The sequence below is a fragment of the Castor canadensis genome, chromosome 16 (genome assembly GCF_047511655.1).
Source record: "Castor canadensis chromosome 16, mCasCan1.hap1v2, whole genome shotgun sequence".
Lineage (NCBI taxonomy): Eukaryota > Metazoa > Chordata > Mammalia > Rodentia > Castoridae > Castor > Castor canadensis.
Genome location: NC_133401.1, coordinates 76,689,572 through 76,709,996, shown reverse-complemented (window position 1 = coordinate 76,709,996; position 20,425 = coordinate 76,689,572). Strand labels below are relative to the sequence as shown.

At 42.2% G+C, this 20,425-nt stretch overlaps 1 protein-coding gene across 13 annotated transcripts in view; it reads left to right on the top strand.

Moving 5' to 3' along the window:
• Atp10b (ATPase phospholipid transporting 10B (putative)) overlaps positions 1–18,729 on the top strand; it is a 316,710-nt gene extending 297,981 nt beyond the window's left edge. For 8 of the 13 annotated variants that reach the window (XM_074057697.1, XM_074057698.1, XM_074057696.1 and 5 more), the window contains 2 exons: positions 5,835–6,022; positions 11,122–14,534. In XM_074057697.1, coding sequence (XP_073913798.1) covers positions 5,835–6,022; positions 11,122–11,578 — 645 coding nt within the window. In that variant the 3' untranslated portion in view covers positions 11,579–14,534. Of the gene's footprint in view, positions 1–5,834; positions 6,023–11,121; positions 14,536–17,691 lie in introns of those variants that run through there. The other 5 variants (XM_074057702.1, XM_074057705.1, XM_074057706.1 and 2 more) reach the window with 3 other exon arrangements.
• The last annotated feature ends 1,696 nt before the right edge of the window (positions 18,730–20,425 follow it).

The following is a 20,425-nucleotide window of genomic DNA, read 5'->3' as shown; positions in this document are numbered from 1 at the left end:
TGCACATCATTTTGCCAGGATGGCAAGACTAACACACATAAAGCAAGGAGACAGTTAGTTGTAAAAATAAGCCATATTGATAAAAATTTCAGGAGCATGTGGGGAAGGTTAGCCTGGCCACACCTGAGGCTGTGTAAGAGGGACTAGTTCTCATTTAACTTCAGAGTGCAAAATTAGAAAGTTACCTTCAGGTCACCGCATCTCACCTGTGTCGAAATATCACATTTTGATATCTGAAGAGTCAATACTAGACTTCTCATTGACAATTCTAGTTGCTCATAACTATAAAAAGAGCTTAAACTACATGCTAGGTACCTATGTAAATGGTTTGTATGCATTATCTCATATCTCATAACAGAGCCCTTGTTAGATATATTTCCATTTTATAAGGTTTAGAAATAGGTGCAGCAACTTAAGAAACTACCCCCAATCAGTGTGAGAATTAGGTTTTGATCCCTGTCAGCCTAACTCTGGAGTTTAACCACTTTGCTAACAGCGTGAAGAGGTAAGATTTAACATTGCATGGTACAGAAAGAGCTGTCCTTAGCCACAATGAAATGGCTCTTTCTGAAGGCCTATGTAGTAAAGTTTTGAAAAATTGCCCCCCAAGTACGCTCAACACGTTCTTGCATTTGGCAAAGGACCATCTACCACCACCATCACAAGCTTCCCCAGGCTGTGACTAGTTGGGGCTGATAAGAGTTGCCCAAAGAAAAATCTTCATCACAGAGTTCCCATTATAAAAAGCCTTTGTGCTCCAATGCATCTAGTGACAGAACAAAGAGATAAACCAGAGAGGCTGCAACACAATCAGGCAGAGGTCAGGTACTGAGTAAGCTCAAATTGCAGGTTCTCTGGGAGCCTGGATAGGACGCAGACCATGGTCAAGACCATGGTCATAGAGTCTGGCTCCTGTGGAGTTGGGGAAACAGGAGCCAAAATGTTTGGTCCAACTTCCCCCAAAGAAAGTAAGCTTTTAAAAAAAGGAGAGAGGCAATGGCAAGCTGCTTAGAGTCCGTTGTACCAGCATGTGAGCGAAGGGCGCAAGAGTCAGACATGACTCTTTTAGAACTTTTTAAATTAGAAGTGGAGTCCACACTAGATCAGAAACTGGCAAAATTGAAAAGTAGTACTGGAAATCATCTAGAATTCCATACAAATATGAAGAAGTAATGGAGACGAATGGTAGCTAGAATGAAGGACTCTAGCTCCACATAGTAGGAATCATGGAAGAAGAAAAAGTAAAGAATCAACATTTGAAGCGCTGATTATTGAAAAGGAAAATTCATCAAAATCTGGCTATATCACTTGGCTGTGTTATAGTGGAACTACACAATGTAAGAGACACAGAGATGACCTTAAAGTCTCCCAGAGGCTGTGGGCAAGTTATTTGAAATGGAGCTACAGCTACTATGGCAACCAAACAAAAGCTGCCAGAAAGCAAAAGTAGAATTATCTTCAAAGACATAAGGAGAGATAACTGAAGCAGCTACTATATTTGCATGTATGAAAATATGCACCATTAATATGTACAGTTAATACATGCTAACTGCTGGAGGTGCAGCTCAAACAGTAGAGCACCTGCCTAGCAAGCATGAGGCCCTGAGTTCAAACCCCAGTGCTGTAAAAAAAAAAAAAGTTAACTAAAAAAGAGGGCAAAATAAACAACATTTTCAGATAAACTGAAACTATGAAGTTTATCATCCACAGACCCTTACTAAAAGAAGGAATATCCTTTAGTTAAAAACCTCAGAAAAAGCTAGAACTAAGAAATTGCCTGATGTCAAGGAAGGATTGGTCAATGGGTAATTAGGTTAAAGCCTTTATCATAGAGGGGAGAATAGAAGAGCACATTTAACTCTTCATTTTCCCACAAAAGTCCACATTTATTTATATCTTTAAAAGTTAAGGTTATACTAGTCTACATTCCCACCAACAGTGTAAGAGGGTTCCTTTTTCCCCACATCCTCGCCAACACCTGTTGTTGGTGGTGTTGCTGATGATGGCTATTCTAACAGGGGTGAGGTGGAATCTTAGCGTGGTTTTAATTTGCATTTCCTTTATTGCTAGAGATGGTGAGCATTTTTTCATGTGTTTTTTGGCCATTTGAATTTCTTCTTTTGAGAAAGTTCTGTTTAGTTCACTTGCCCATTTCTTTATTGGTTCATTAGTTTTGGGAGAATTTAGTAGACTAGTACAACCACTCTGGAAAAAAATTTGGAGGCTACTTAAAAAGCTAGACATCGATCTACCATTTGATCCAGCAATACCACTCTTGGGGATATACCCAAAAGACTGTGACACAGGTTACTCCAGAGGCACCTGCACACCCATGTTTATTGCGGCACTATTCACAATAGCCAAGTTATGGAAACAGCCAAGATGCCCCAGCACTGACGAATGGATTAAGAAAATGTGGTATCTATACACAATGGAATTTTATGCAGCCATGAAGAAGAACGAAATGTTATCATTCGCTGGTAAATGGATGGAATTGGAGAACATCATTCTGAGTGAGGTTAGCCTGGCCCAAAAGACCAAAAATCGTATGTTCTCCCTCATATGTGGACATTAGATCAAGGGCAAACACAACAATGGGATTGGACTATGAGCACATGATAAAAGCGAGAGCACACAAGGAAGGGGTGAGGATAGGTAAGACACCTAAAAAATTAGCTAGCATTTGTTGCCCTTAACGCAGAGAAACTAAAGCAGATACCTTAAAAGCAACTGAGGCCAATAGGAAAAGGGGAACAGGTACTAGAGAAAAGGTGAGATCAAAAAGAATTAACCTAGAAGGTAACACCCATGCACAGAAAATCAATGTGAGTCAATGCCCTGTATAGCTATCCTTATCTCAACCAGCAAAAACCCTTGTTCCTTCCTATTATTGCTTATACTCTCTCTACAACAAAATTAGAAATAAGGGCAAAATAGTTTCTGCTGGGTATTGGGGGGGTGGGGGGGAGAGGAGGGGGGTGGAGTGGTTAGTAAGGGAGGGGGTGGGGGCAGGGGGGAGAAATGAACCAAGCCTTGTATGCACATATGAATAATAAAAGAAAAAAAAAGTTAAGGTTAATCCTTAAAGGAGACGGGGAAGAAAAAATATAGAAAATTATCAGTTCTACAGAATGTAGGGGAGATAGAAAAAAGAGCCAAAAAAAACATGACAAACATGCACAAAATAATATGTTCAAATAAATCAGTACCCAATAAATGTAAGTTTATATGTGCTTACTCACTAAGCACATATAAGGAGAAACAGACAAGTTCATAATCATAGTATAAGATTATTAGAAACTGGCATAAATCCAATAGACAAAGATAAAGAAACTTTGAATAAATTATCACATTTGATCTAATATATATAATCTGCTCCAAATAGCAAATATATTTTTCCAAGCACACACAGGCCATTGATCAAAAAGAAAAAGACCAAGTTCCATAACAAAGACATTTAAACTAAAAAACCAGCAGCACCAAAAATGAGTTCCTCAAAAATCCAATAAAAACTAAACAAATGTAAGAGAGGATACAAAAACAATGGAGATGGCAATTACAGACATCAGGTTTTCATTGCATATATAATTGTACAAAGGGGTTTTTCACTCTAGAAATAGGTAAGTTTCTAGATGCATCCAACCAACCAAAATTAAACCTGGAGGATATAAACCACCTAAATAAATCTACAACAAGCAATGAAATTAAAGCAGTAAAGAGTCTCCCAAAAAAGAAAAGCCCAAGACGCGATGGATTTACTGCTAAACTCTACCAGACCTTTGAAGAAGAACTAAACTGACAGTCCTGAAACTATTCCATGAAATAGAAAGGGAAGGAACACTACCACACTCATTCTATGAAACCAGTATTATACTCATCCCAAAACCAGACAAGGACACACACAAAAAATTATATGCCAATCTCATTAAGAAATATAGATTAAAAAAAATTCTCAAAATACTGGCAAGCAATTCAACATCATATCAAAAACATGACATTACTTTCATTCCAAGGATGCAGAGATGGCTTAAAATATGCAAATCAATAAATGTAACACAGCGCATATGCAGAAAAAGCCTTTGACAAAATTCAACATTCTTTCTTGATAAAAAGCTCTGATGAAAATAGGAATAAAAGGTATATGCTTCAAGATAATGAAGGCTATATATATACAACAAACCTAAAACCATTTCCTTTAAAACCAGGAATGAGACAAGGGTATCTACTCTTCTCCACTCTTATTTAACATAGTTCTTGGATTCCTAGCCAGAGCAATAAAATAGGAAGAAGAAATAAAGGGAATTCAAATAGGAAAGGAAGAAGTCAAATTATCCCTATTTTCAGATAACATGGTCTTGTACCTAAAAGACCCTAAAAACTCCTAGACATCATAAGCACCTTCAGCAAAGTAGAAGGATACAAAATCAATATTCAAAACTCAGTAGCTTTTCTCTACACCAACAATGAACACACTGAAAAACAATTTAGGAAAACAATCCCACTTACAGTAGTCTCAAAAAACCTAGGAATAAACTTAAAGGAAATGAAAGACTCTACAACAAAAACTATAAACCATTGAAGAAGGCTTCAGAAGATGGAAATATCTCCCATGCTCATGGATGGGCAGAATTAATATCATGAAAATGGCTATACTACCAAAAGCAACCTACATGTTCAATGCAATCCCCATCAAAATTCTCACAAAAGACCTTGAGTAGCCAAGACAATACTGAATAAAGGGGCTCACTATGACATTTTCACACATACATTTAAAGTACTTTGATTATATTTATCCCTTTTATTATCCTGTCTTATTCCCTCTTCCCCTACCTTTTTATAAAATTGTAATGATTTCATTATTCTATTTTATCAATAGATTTTCTTACATTAATATCTTTTCGAAAATTTCCTTAATTGTGAAATTTACCAAAATATAATCAAGATCACTCAACAGACAGAATAAGCCAAATCCTGTCCTTAAAAGCATCAGATCCTAAAAATTACAGAGATGGGTTTTAACAACTTTATGGGACAAATAATCTCTATCAATTTTTTCATGGAATAAGAAAAGTTAGGGATCTTAATCTCCTTAAATACTGGAGACTAGGTAATTTATAATAAATAGAAAGTTGGGGGTGTAGCGCAATGGTAGAGGACCTGCCTGCCTGGCATGTGCAAGGTTCGGTCTATTTCTCATGGTGCTGGAGTCTTGAGATCCAAGATCAAGGTGACATGCCTTCATGCAGCGCCCTCTAGAGAGGCAAAAAGGGATGAACACTGTGCCCTCACACAGAAGGACAAAGGGCACTCAGCCACTCCTCTTTAACTTTTATAAAAGCACTAATGCATTCACCAGGGCAAAGCCCATGACATAATTCTACCTCTGGACGCTATCACATTGCATAGATTGGGTTCCCACATCGGAATTCTGGAGAGGCACACTCAAGTCGTAGCAATTTGCTTTTCATGGCTAGGATAATTCTGAGACCAAAATGGACATAGAGTTCAAGAGCATTATGGAATGATCTCACTAATTAACATTCATGTAAATGATTCTACATAAAATATTAGCAATTCAGCTCAGTGTGTTAAAGATCAAAAATGTACAACTAAGGAATTTTCATATTCTATGAGAAGACTATAAATTGATACACTTCTTGAAGCTTCTGTAGCTATTTTCCAGTCACTCTCTAAAGAAATCATACACTATGATGGCATTTTACTTCTAAGTGTTACTGTCCAGAAAGATTTAAAACAAAGTCAACCAAGTAGTGTGATTGTACTGGCCCCTAAGCCAATCAATACTTTCAACGTTTTCTTCTTTCTCTCCTCAGACCATCATCCATGGGGCTGTCCTCCTCAGCAGCTTCCTGATGTACTTCCTGGTGTCCCTACTGTACAATGCAACCTGTGTCACCTGCAACAGTCCCGCCAATCCCTATTGGGCAATGGAAAACCAGCTTTCGGACCCCATTTTCTACCTCGTCTGCTTCCTCACACCAGTGGTGGCTCTCCTCCCAAGGTCTGAGCACTGGGGCTATTTCTTTCCTATAACCACCCTCCCCTGGATAAGTGATTTTCATAACCTGGGAGTTATTGATTATAGATGGGGCCCTTGAGTCTATTTTTCCAAAGACAGGCTACAGATACTGTGGACTCTGGTCCCAGGCCAGAGTCATCAAATCTGGTATGGCCTCAGTTGTAGCATCTGTTAAATGAGGTTTATAATTCCACCTTTCTGGTTTATATATTAGGAAGCACTTTTAAAACCTCTAGGCCCCTTTATGAGCCAAGGAGTCTCACATCATATGCCTGTGAAACAGGCACACAACTGAATGTAGCGAGCCAGAAGCAGTGCAGACATTGAAAGAAAGAACTTCCATTGCCACAAAGGAAGATCGGGGGAGCATTCTAGAACTTTCCCAGAAATGTAAATTTTGCATTAAATAACCAACTCTTAATATCACTTAAATTTGTTCAAGGCACACACACGTAACCTACAAAGCTTTTGTCAGCTCAATAAATCATTCATGCCCACACTGTTTTCTAAAATTTCCAACTTAAAACCTCTGCTTTTGCCTTTTCCAGAAAAATAGCCATAACATGCTTTTCTGCAGAGCTCATCCTTGACACGTGTCTCACATTTTGCTTTTTCTATCAGCCAAGAATCAGGCAGGAGCTATGGTTGCAATCCTATTTCCTCATGAGATAGCTGAAGTCCTGAGAGGGACCAGGATTTGTCCACAAGCCCAGAACAAGTCATGGTGGGAGCATCTCAACTCAGAGACCAGTGTTTTCTCCAGCCTACATACTCTAGTACCGAAAAATGGTTAACATGGCAAAGCTATGCCCAGAGGTGAAAGTTAGCCTTTCTCCAAAATGTAGCCACTTATTATAAGCTACAGTCAGTACACAATGACAACACTGTACAGGACTTTTTCTATGCCAAAGTTAGGTAGAAAGATCAACAATCAAGTTTGTCTGCTTGCTGAACCTATGTTGGTCTACATTCCTTCTTCTCAAGACATCATGAAGCCTTGACCTCTAATGCAAGGTTGGAGGCTGACAATATCAAAATGTCAAAGAGCACTGTACCCAGAGAACACCAATAGACACTAGTGGATCTACATGTTTGCTATGTGCCTGCCCCCACTGCTATCTGTAGCCTCGTCTCTGCACTCCCTACAGCCCACATTCTGGCCAATTATCCCCTAATGGCCCAGGCTCGCTAATCTATGTGGCTTTTCTCATGCTGTTCCTTTATTTGGAATGCCTTTCCATTACCAAACTTCTTTACCCTTTGATGTCATGACAAGGATGATCATTTCAAGAAATTCTGTGACTTCACCTGCTTCCCTCATGCTGAAACAGTCCTCCCTCATGTATCCCCATCATTTGGGTGTATTCTGTCACTACCTGTTTTCCACTCTGATTATAAACTCTTCATCTCTGTCTAACCATCAAGTCCTGGAGAGAAGGTATCCTTATCTGTCTTTAGCCATTACCTAACACAGTTCCTGTCCCATAGTCATTCAGAGATGACTGAACAATGGATACCAAAGGGACAGGACCCTTGCTCTTAAGAGGTCTGTAACCCAGTGGAGGGTTTGAACCCAGTCTGACCATAATACAGGTGAAAATGACTGCCATTAGTAGAGGGCCCAAGAGTGTACAGTGGAAAGCAGTTAGAATAAGCACAAGACCCAGGACAAATATTTCCTGCCCTAACCCTTCAGCAAAACCCTGGGGACAAAGATCCCAATGTGGATCACACTCTTGCTAGAAAACAGCATTAAAGCCAGGCACAGTGGCTCAAGCCTGTAATCCTAGCTACTTGGAAGACAGAAATCAGGAGAACAGTGGTTCAAGGCCACCTGGCCATAAACACAAGACCATATCTCAAAAAAGAAACATGCAAAAAGGGCTGCAGTCCATCTGCCTAACAAACAGTAGGCCCTTAGTTCAATCCCAGGTACAGCCTCAAGAAAGAAAAGAGCCTCAACTATGTAGGTTAAATGTTTCTGTTCCTTGCTCTTAAGTTAAATACGAGTTGTGAGGACAAAGCCCTGAGCTCCTGAATTCTATTTCTTATTTGGAGAATGGAAAGAAAAAAAATGTAATTCATATCTTATGCATCTCTGCCTTATTAAAAAACACACTTGGAGCCAGAGTCGACAAAGCTGAAGTAGTAGTTTAAATCAAGACCCTTGAAAAATTGTGCAAGGACTGTTGACAGATATGTAATGATAATGCAGGCACTTAGCCTGACAGCTGGCTGAATAGATAAGGAACAAGTTAGGAAAAAGTTCAAATATTTACTTGCTAGAGACCATACCATGTAAGTTAAGCCTTTGCTTATTCTAGATCATCATAATGAAGTGGAATTTCCATTTAATTCTATTCACTAAGAAAGGCAAAGGGATTTCTTCTGATAGTGAAAGGATTGTTGTAATAGTTGTGGGACTGCTGACTTATAGGCTTGGAACGATTCCTTCTTGTTTATAGAAATCTACCTGATAGAATGCTTGCTGTAGAAAACTGTATTTGTTCACTTAAAGTTTTAAGCTGTATGTCATAATGGAGCTTGGTTTTAACTCAGCACACTTGTGACACTTAGCCCACTAACCATGACTTCCCTAATCTTAGTCCAGTTAATTCAACCAGTACAAAGGAACAGTACAAATCCCCCTGAGTTAAAGACAAGATGCATGGAAATTACTTTACAGATAAAATAAAAGTAGCTAAAAATGCTAAACTCAAAACCCATTGCAGCCTGTTAAATGGCCACAGTCGAGGGGCAGTCTTGAACCCTCTTCCCTTGGCTTTGCAAGTTTTTCCCTTCTCCTTTCTTCCCTTTGCTGACTCATACCTTTGATGGGGTGAATATCAAGCATTGGTCCTAGGTTCTCTTCTAGCTTTATATTCTCCACATAAACATAGCAGTCACTTTTGTGGATTTAAAAATCATTTTTAACAGATAAATTGCTACAATAAATTCCCAACACAGACCTCTGAATTCCAGACACATCTTTCCACCTACCTATTTATCACCTCCACTGGACAGATTAAGTCTAAGGAAAGTGAAAGACATCTATAATTTAATTTATGATTCTACCCTCCATCATCACAACTATCCAAAAACCTGGGTCTCTTCCAGAGCTCCCTTTAGCAAATGCTACCCACCCAGGACACAAGCTGACCCACCTGCAACCTTATATCCATATCTTGTACAGCCCAAAGTCCTGACAGTTCTACCTGGCACTAATTTCTCAGACCCATCTGTCACTTCCACAGCTGTCACCATGGATGGGCTATGTACCTTGTACCTTGAAGTACTTCAGTGGTCTTTTGGGTCTTTTTTCATTGTCTATTATTGTATCAAAGTAAGGTTATGTTACCTCTTAGCTTAGGGCTTCTCGAGGCCTTTACAACAAAGCATACAACTTAAAACATGGCCTGTAGTCCTTGCTTGCAGTTGTCCTGCCAGACCTGTCCAGGTCAGATAGGCCATGATGCTTGGGTTTTGGTCCTCACCTCTGTGCCTGCCCCTTATATGAACCTCAGCTCAAGTACTTCTTCCTCAGGGAAGGTCTCGTATTGGACCCTCTGTTCACAACTCCATAACTGTATTCATGTACTACATGACAGCAGGGATTCTGTCTTATTCAAAGCTTAATCCCATAGGGCCTGGCCCACTGTGGGAACTTGACAATTATTTGCTGAATAAATGGAGAAGAAAGATAGTAGCTTAAGGGAAAGGTTTAGTCTGAAGAAATTCTATATTCCAGGCAAGACATCATATAGTTCCTGAAGTTCATATATGGCCCCCTATTACCTCACTAGTGAGATGTCTAAGGAAAGGTTTATCTTGTTTTCTGGGATTCTCTTTGATCTTCAGAAACCCTTGCCCATTGTGGGGTCACCCTGCAGTTTTTACATGTAGTACAATAATGAGAGTCTCTCTGCTTATAAGGCTTTAAAATAAGTCATTTTGACCCAAGCCTTGTATGCACATATGAATAATAAAATTTAAAAAAAATAAAAATAAAAATAAAATAAGTAATTTTTAATAATTAAGATGGTCAACTTTTTAGATAAACTGATACTTGGAAAAGAGATAAGTGGCCTGTGTCACAAGCTGGTGTATGATTCTCATGCATCATAGTTTTATTCATGTTCTCCCTTCTTTCTGTTGGCTACATTTGGAACAGGGAGAAGTTTCTAGGCACAGATAGAAACTCTCAATCCCAGAGTCTACCACATGCAGCTTGGCAGGACAAAGGGAAACTGGGTTTGTCAACAGAGATTGCTGACTTTCTCAGGAGGTCTTGGGAATGTCACCTCATCAGTCAGGGCCATAGTTTTGTTATCTGGCAAATAGAGATAATACAAGAATACTGTCAAATGAGCATGGCACATGGATTCAAGAAAATATATATTTTAGGACTACTTAAAAATTACTTTGAACAAAGAGTTAACTTGGCAAAGCTATTATATTTGCCTAAATTAAATTAACCCCCAAAATAAAATGGACTGCCTTGTATATAGTAAATGAAGGACAAGCCTCTAGATCTGGAGTGCTTGGCTCTGACCTTAGCTCAAACACTGTGTGGCTTTAAGACAAATCACTGAATCAGTACCTCAGCTTCCCATCCATATACAGAGGGAAACAAAGGTATAGTCAGGTGTTGCTTAATGATGCACTAAGCCAGGCATCGTTAGACAATTCCATTGTGGTACAAACATGATAGGGTATGCTTACATAAGCTAAGTTGGCAATGTACCCCAGATGGTATAACCTTACCAGTGCCATCATTTGACCAAACCTTCATCACATAGCCCTGGACTGAACCAGCCTCAACGATGAGTGGGAGAATGAGTTAGTAATATTCAAAGCTCTTAGAACAGTCCTGGTGCATAAATTTAATGTGTTATACTGTGATGTTGTTATACTCCTTGTCACCAGAGTCACCCAGGCTTAGAGTTGAGATCCCGCAGTCAGAAGTGCAGCAAAGAAGATCTTGCCCTCAGTGGGGAGTTAGATCTAAGGCTCCTTTCAGTATTGAAACTCAAGAAGTCAGTGAAAATCAGAAAGCGTTTCTGTTCTTTATTTCCCACCAGGTTCTTTTTCCTGTCTCTAAAAGGGACTTTTGGGAAGTCTCTGATCTCAAAAGCTCAGAAAATTGACAAACTGCCAACAGACAAAAGAAACCTAGAAATCCAGAGCTGGAGAAGCAAACAGAGGCCTGCCCCTGCCCCTGGAGTGCCTCAACCCACACAGCATCCTGTGTCACCTGTCCCAGAGCAGGACTTGAGAACCAGGACCCCCAGGAGCTGCGGCCCTCCCAGGCAGAAGCACACTGAGGACTGGGTGCTCCATGGGCAGAGGTACAGCAGAGAGCGCCTTGGGGAGAACACATGCCCAGGGGACTTCTCCACTAGACTCTCACCAGGGGAACACCTTCTGGGGACTGATAGGACAATGGCTCCTGGAGCCTACTTACGAGGACGGAATGATGCATCCCGGAACTCAGGAAAGGGCAGCCATCGCCGATCCCAGAGTTCTCTGACCATATGAGGGACTGTAGACATCTGTGCAAACTCTGAAGAGGCCACTGTCGCCGGGTGCTTGTGGCTCACACCTGTAATCCTAGCTACACAGGAGGCAGAGATCAGGAGGATCACAGTTCGAAGCCAGCCCAGGCAAAATAGTTGAAAAAACCCATCACAAAAAAGGGCTGGTGGAGTGGCTCAAGGTGTAGGCCCTGAGTTCAAGCCCCAGTACCATCAAAAAAAAAAGAAGAAGAAACTGAGGATCCATCCTCTTCAATTCTTTTCTCCCCACCAAGCTTGACTTCCCTGGAGGCAGTTTTACCAAAAAAGACTGGAAAACCAGTCAATCTCTAGTTTTCTGCTGCTAGGCAGCACATTTCGCAAACAACAGTTTTCATAAGGAATTTTTGTTTCTGTTGCATTGATTTCTCAAAATTTCAGTACAAATGCACTCTTCTGGCCTTCTAGAGAAAAGCCCGGTCTATGGCCATACCACCCTGAACACGCCCGATCTCATCTGATCTTGGAAGCTAAGCAGGGTCGGGCCTGGTTAGTACTTGGATGGGAGAAAAGCCCGTGGCCCAGTGCAACTAGGCCATAAGTTTTCAAGACTCTAAGAAGCTAATAGACCTGGCAATGCATCAGGATATGGAAGATGCCAGACTTGTCAAGCCATCACCTCACCCCTCAGTGCCAAATGTTAAAGTTTCAGAAGAGACCTAAGCACCCTCAGGCTGCATCTCAAGGGTCCTGCAGTGATGGCCAAGCCAGGGATAAGATCTCTTCCATTCAGAGTTGGGTCTGCTTCCTGCCTATAAGCCAAAGATAAATCACATCTAAAAATGAGACTACATTTGAACAAACTCAGTACCACAGACACCTCTGAGGTTTATAGGGTCACAGCAAGAATACATGTTCTAAAGGGAACATGTGTACCAGAGACCCCTGCCTTAACTAATGGACTGTATGCCCCACCATCTGGGGACCCTTCCAAGAAGAGATACACTCTTTTGTTAAAGCTATTTATTTTATTTATTTATTTCTTAGAATAGGAAAAGTCAAGGGGATTTCAGCACCTCTGCCTTCAAACCCATGCAACACAGCAACTCTGAGTCCAATGACAGCTGAAAGGGGAGGGCTAGTGTGTACCCCACTCTCACTCATCTTGTCCCAGAATATCATCACCTGAATAACACCAATTAAATTAAGGAATCAGAGGAAGGATCACTTCTCAGGAAAAAGAAGGGTTATATAACTTGATATTTCTAGAGGTCATAAATGCCAAAAATCTAAAAGAACCCAAAACAGTATCTAAATAAAAGAGTGAATAACAGAATAATAATAGGCTTTCAATAGAAACTAGGGTCACAATGGGCAGTGATGGCCTATAAGTCTTCTAAGATAAATCGAGGATCATTCCTGAGCTCTCTGCTCCTTAAACTTGTGCCTCAGGTTGGGCAAAAAGTACAGGGATAGATATAACAACATGGAAAATTACACCAGCCATGCATTGGCCTTGCACTTGAGTGCTCAGCAAAAATGCCTGAAAAGAGCTCAAGCAAGTTGGAAAACGGCAGTCTGAGCTGGTCCTGACCATCCGCCTGGAAACCCCAGTCCTGGGTTTGGAGCATCATCTAAAAGCCAGCATTCTGTGCTGTCTACTGCCTCTGCCCGTGACACCAGCAGTGGTGAGTACTCAGTGACCCTCCTTCTCCCAGAGTGTTCCTGACCTCTGCTAATAGAAAGAGCCAGTTAGACTATTCTAGAAAACAGCAATTGACTCGGGAGACTTGAGCTTGAGTCTTTGCCCTAGATTATTTGGGATCCAGGAACCTTGAAGCAGGATCCTACACGTGCAAGTGATTATAAAACTGCCCCACCTCCCAGGTATGGCATAAGGATCAAACCCAAATTACATGAACCCCACTGGTAAAACTCTGAAAACAGTAATGTCCTCAGCAGTAACATGGGGGATTTTTGCCTTAGATCTAAGGGGAAAGAAGTGATAGGGAAGCTGAGAAAATGTCAAGCACCTTCTTATAAATGCCAGCCTAAACCCTACATTCTGATGCTGCTCTCTTTCTTGCATGACCAGCCATCCTGGATTGCCTGGGACTCTCCCATTTTACAGTTTCATATCCTGAAAAGTATGCCAACTGGTCATCTACTCTTGCCACTTTAAAATCAAACCAACTGTGACCATTCAATATGCCAACTTACTCAAAAACATTTTACAACTATTCCTCTATAGCAGCGCTAATAATTGTACTTAGCACATTTTATGTGTGTCTAGTCTTTATATGTGACTGGATATGTCATTTTTTAGAAGAAAAATAAACATGGTTTTCCATAGTTACCTGCGTGGCTGAAGTTCTTACTATTATTTCTTTACATCACCATCACTGGTCCTGAGTGTTGTCATTCACCCACTTATGCGCCTATGCATTCATTCATCTATCCATCTTTTATCTACCCAATAACCTTTGGCTACATCCCTTCTAGATACTAAGCAATGTAATGGGGGCTGTGAGGAAACCTTCCCTGACTTACAGATGTTCATAACCTTCCCAAGGCAAAGGATCAGGAGTATATTTGACCTAAAGTGAGCACAGCACAACCACAAGGCTGTAAGAATTAGAAGCAGTATACACAGTCTGAAACTCTAACCCTCCTCCTCAACCCAAGTTGAGTTGGGTGCTTCTCTTTATTCATTCATCCAAATACAAATTGAGAGGCTGCTATATATAGTACTGTGATTGGCAGCAGGAAAAGACCAGAAAGTAAAAGCCTAGCTCCTGCCCTTAAGGAATTCACAATCTAAAAGGAGAGAGACAACAGTCAAGGACACCAATAAATGTGATATTACATATGATGAGAAAGAGGAAAAATGAGAGGTTGATTCCCAGGATATTTAGAGGTGTTTCTAAGAAGACATTTCAACTGAGACCTCAACCATGAGGACAAGACAGCAGGGAAGAACCATCCCAGAGAGGTAAGTACAAAAGCCCTGTAAAGAAAAAGAAATGTGAAACATTTAAGAAAAAGAAAATAGGTTAGTGTGGCTAGAATCCAATCAGCAAGAGAAGTACTATCTGCTTATGTTGGTAGTAATAACCATATTAGTTTATAGTGTGTGCTAAGTGCTGGTCTGAGTACATGTTGTCATAAAACCTCACAGCAACTCTACCAAGCAAGGACTACTATCATCCCTGGTTCAATTAGCTTCCGCTGCATCACAAGCTACCTCAAGTATGTGGGGCTGACACAGCTCATGATGCCATGAGTGGGCAACTGAGCTCACCTGTGTCTCAGGCCTTGGCTGGAGTTCCCCTCACATCACCCTGTTTGCAGAAGGGCAGCTAGGGGGTGAAGGATAGGCTACACCAGTAAAAACACCTTTCAGAATTGTCTTCTTCTGTTAGCAGAGGCAGAAATGAACCCTGAAGCCCCAGTCCTGCCTTTAATGACTTACCTTTTTCCCACAAAAAAAGCAAATATTTATAATTATTTGTCTTTTTATTGGGGGCAAGGGACAAATGTATGAAGAGAAGTATTTGCTTTCTCATTTACAGCAAACTGGTCTGTTACAGAAGACTCCTTTTGAGCGTGGAATACAAGATCCCTGGGTAGCATAACGTGTGCTAGGTCTCTAGTCAAGCCCTCTTTTAAAACAGCAAGAAACAGAGGCCCAGAGAGGGAAAGCAAACTTGGCAGAAATTGACCTTCACCTCTGTTATAATCTCATGAGCCTGACCCCTGGTGGCCAGGGGAGAGGAAGAAGAATTTAGAAGCTCTGTACTATATTGAAAATGGAACTTCTGGGGTTCCCCTCAGTTGGTACCATTACCAAATGAGCCCAAGTGAGCTCTTACATCCTCCTCCTGGCCCCACCATCCATTAATTGGCTCAAGACAATCAGAGGACATCACTCAGGCCAGGTCTTAATGAACATCATGAGATATGAAGTCCTATCTTGATAACTCATCTATTCAAGAGAATAAGGCAGCCTTGGAATTCTCAAGACAGAGTGGCAGGCCAGGGTGGTGCTGGACACCTTCAGCCAAAAGACCCGTGAACCATGGTAATGTACACTTAGGATCTCAGTGCTCCAAACGTTGGGGCAAAAGGATTGGGAGTTCAAGGCCAGCCTGGACACATAGTTCAGGTCAGCAGGGGCTAGATAGTAAGAAGACCCTGTCCCAAAAAGAACAAAACCACAGAAGATCCCAAGAAGCAACTGGTACACATCAAGCAACTCTTGATACAACAGCGCACACAGAGAATGTGCTTTTGTTCTTGCTCCCTGCAAATGCTTGCATGGCTTTTCATGTGCTTCCTTATCCCATTTTATAGATGGGCAAACTGAGGCTTAATTCCTTTCCCAAAGTCAACAGCCAAGTGGCTAAGAGCCCAACTTCAGGATCCGACATATTGGCCACGAGGCTACCTTCCTTTCAGAGGAAAGTGAAATAAAAGCCCCAACCAGCCTAAGAATCAGGAGACAGCTTACAAGCCACACAATGTCTTATTGTGAGACTTTTCCTCCCCACCTGTAAAGTGAGAAGATTAGCCCAGAGGACTTCTTAGGGCTCCAAATTTTCCTGAATTTATCATTCCCATCCATGAGAACATGATTTATTCCTACAAGCCCTTGATTTCACTCAAGAGATCACTAAATGTCCACTTTTTTATTCCTTTTCTTTTTCCTTTAGTGGACATGTTAGAAGCAAGATGGATTCGATGCTTGAAAGGAGGTCCACTGAAAACCTGCTGACTGGCTAAGCAAATTACAAATCTAGAGCAGGGGGACAGAGCAGGTAGGCAGGTGGTAGAAAGCTAATCTGAAGGATATTCAGATAGCTCCCAAAGTAAGGAAGGAAAAAGTCACCTGCAGTATTTCTGTCCCAACTCATAAACCAGGTGTTCCCTGGGTCTGATCAGAGGACTTGACTGACCTTCCCAGGCTCAGAGCCCTGCTCACAAACTGCTTGCCATTCTGAGCACATTTGGTACTTCACAAACACTGTTCTTTTGTGCCAAGCCATGTCCTCTACCCAGAGTAGAGGGTAGAAGCCCACAGCCCACATTCAGACCTCAGAAATCTACTTCCTCCGTGAGGCTGTCCCTGGTCGCTAAACTCTCAGTGTGCTCTGACATTACTCATGGAACCTGATCCCAACTTGCTTTTAGTTACTCATGTCTCTGCTTGTTTTTTAATCACTCCTGATAAAATGTCAGTGCCTGACATTGCAGTTCATAAATGATTTGACATTTGGTCTTCCTAGGCTAGCACCAGGCCTTGGCCGATGAGAGCAATGACCAGCTCATAAGAATGGTCTCTCTTCTAGTCCTGACCACATGTCCAGGGCGTAGAGGTGGGAGAGGCATTTCCTCTGGCTTTCCCATCCTGGCTGGTCTCTGTCTTGGCTGTCCCACTTTTTTCCCCCTATAATCAAAAACCAGATGATCCAGTGGTCAAAGTTCCAGGAAAAATCAGTAGTTCTTAAGATCCCATTCTAGGTTCTGTCTTTCTCCCTTTTTCTCTACCTCTCTCCTTTACTCACCAATCCCTGACTCCCCCTCCCTAACTCTCTCCCACCTCTAATTCTCCCCTTTCTCTCTCTAACTCCCTCACCTCTCACCTAAACACTTCTCTCACCCACACACCCCCTCCCTCCCTCTTCCTCTCCCGCCACACCTCTCTCACCTCTCTCATCTTTACCCTCCCTCTCTGTCTGAGTTCATATCCACCACTATACCATCAAAATTTCCATTGGTTGGCTGGCAGAGTAGCTCAAGTGGTAGAGTACCTGCCTAGCCCTGAGTTCAAACCACCAAAATTTTTTTCCCTATTGGTATTTTATCCATATTTCACAGGTAAGAAAACTGGAGCTCAAAAAAATTGAGTAGCTTGTCCAAGGACACGCTGTTAATAAGAGCAGAACCAGGATTCCAAATGCAGGTCAGACTCCCAGCCCACTATAAGGAGCAAGCAGAGCAGCCAGGCCTTTTGGAAGCAATAGGGCATGCACAGGACTTTCCAGAATAGTCCTGTCTCATGAACTCCCTCCAGGGTCTCAGGCCATACCTCCAGCCTCTTAAACTCCCCAGCCTCACTCCCTCCCAATGTCTCCACAGGCACAGTCTCCAAACACTGACACAGAGCCTGGCAGAAGGAGTGGCACCAGGAAGACTTGTTGACATTGGCCCAGCCCTAATGAGAGCTCCAGCAGCCTTCGACAATCCAAACCAGAGGCACATTAATCTCTGTCCCAGCTGCCCTGTTTTGGGCTCACTCACGTGGGCCTGCTCCGAGGAGCCCCGCCTGAGCCATAATGCAGGAAGAAGACACCCAGCCCTGACTCTCTTATTTTTAATTAGAAGTTCCCATTAAAACCACTACAGCAATGAGGTACTCAACATGCAGCACACTTCAGGACAATTAGCACACTCCTCAGGTGGCTCAAATGGCCCAGCTCTGGCCTGGAGCCCACATAATTGCACCAAAACATACAGCCTACCAGGAGGCTCCCATTTTAAGTGGAAAGAAATAATTAGTCACACAATCCATTGGACAGTTAGACCTGTAGGAAATTATTTTGTATACATAATTTAGAAGTTTGCCAGGGGGTTGAGATACATGGAAACCATCTCTTGCCTATGACTCAGTACGTCTGTAAGCAGAGCTCTATCCATGCCCGCCATGCTGCTAAATACACCATACGTGCACACAAGTGCACACGCACACAGACACCAACTGTACAAGGCAGACCTGCTGTAACCATGTGTCTGGATCACTAGAGGCACAAGTATTCCATTCCTACAATGTGAGAAATAATGAGTAGGGCAACAAGGTTCTGGACCCCCCATCTACCTCCTTGAAAATTCCCAAGCTACTAATTAAAAACCTGCCCATAAGACAGTTTCTGGCTGTCATCCCTCCGAGTCTAAAGAGTAAATAAAAAGAGCAAATTAGAAGACCAGGAAGACCTCTCTGAACACCAGGAGAGCTGCAGAAAGCCTCCCCAAGGCTCCCCAGACTTGTTTGAATCCACACTCTCGGATTCCACACACACAAACATCTAGTCTGCATTTGCTCATCCCTCCCAGCCCTCACTGCTGAACCACTGCTCCTGCCCCAGGCCGGCAGTGCTGCTATAATTAATATTCAACTGGCACATCCACTGCACTCAAAGCCTGTTCTTCCAGCCTTTTCAAATCCAATTCAGACCAAAGTAATCTTTGCCCTTGTATTTGGGTTGAGGCAGCAGTGATTGTCAGGATTGCAGATTATGGTTTATTAGCATTTATTGGACAGCAAGGGAGCCCTGTATGATAGCAGTTGTCACCAGGTCTCTGACTTCCAAACTAAAATTAACAGGCCAGCAGGACGCAAATATTGGGGCAGGAAGAAGGCCCATTCAGGGAAAACTGTTACTTATGATTTTCATACAACACCATAGATAGAGTGGAGGGTTGTGAAGTTGGGAGGATGGAGTCGTGTGGTTAATAGGAAGGAGGCAGTCACTGTTTGATCACTCACTTGAAAGTCTCCTTATCTGTGGATCTTGAGGAAGTGGTCAAGTTAAGGAGACCTTGATCCAAATCCTGGACTAATCCTATGTGTGACTTTGAGCAAATTACTTTGTCTCTCTGGGACTCTACTGATCTTCAAAATGAGAGTTGAGATCAGTGATAGTCTAGGATGTTTGGACCTCTTCCTCAAGACCACTGGGAAGATGCAAACAGGGTGAGACGGTCAGGTCCCCTCCCCTACGTTAGCCAGAGCAGGTCCCATCCTACAGTTCACATTCTAGGCTTTCCCCTAAGATTTTACGGAAAGAAAAGTCTCCATTTTAAGTGCTGGATACATGCTTGACGCCAATAGCTGATCTCTAAAACCCTCCATAGCTTTAGAACTGATGAAGTATTAAGAACTGAGTCCACCGTGTTGGCACAGAAGCAGCTGTAGGAGTATAACTTGATTGACCAAAGAAATACAGAACAAGATAGAATGAGCAGATGGACATCCCAGCAAAGCACAGAAAACATCCGGAGATGGTACCAGTGAGTGACTGTGGCTATATAAACAGAGAGCACAAAATACCTTGGTCCCTTGGTCCAGGATGATAGGATTTTCTGGAGAAGTGTGACTGAACACAAGTGTCCTGTGCATCACTCTACCACAGAGAAGAACCAAGTCAACAGAGGAGAAGCTATTTCCAAGAGAGTGATAGAGGGAGAATTCTAGAAACCAGCAAGGAAGTGACAAAAGCTTAAACAGCGTGGAGGAGTTAGAAAGGTAACCTTGAGACGAGAACAAGGCAATTTGCAACTTCAGGCCTGGCTCCCCATCAGAGGCTGTGGGGATGTGAGGGACTGAAAAGTGCCAGCAAACACAACCATGGTCCCAATCAACAACAGGAGAGTTCTACAGTCTTTACAGACTTTAAATTCAGTTTCGGAAACCAGCTGGTCTAAAAGGGACCATCGTGCTCCAAAAAGGAACCTCCTTTGAGCCTCTCCTATTCCCTAGAACCCAAACTACCATGATAGCCATTGCTAGATGCTTTCTTGGTTTAGGGGTTGGTAGTTGGCCCCCTGAAGCCATCAGAAGGCTTGGACTGGTGGGTTCCTCACAGGGAGGACAATAGCCTCCTCAGCATCCTGCAGCCTCAGGACCAGTGGCTGCCAACCCCTGCTTGCACTGGCAGGAACTAGGAAAGTCTCCTTCCCAGCCATAACCTTAGTAATGTAGCAACTGTTGAAAGGTTCCAGGTTCACCTATTCCTGTCTATTAGGAGCTGAGAAAGCTCCCAGCTGAATTCCAGAACTAAGAACTGTTCCACCAGGAGCTCCAGGAATACAGTTA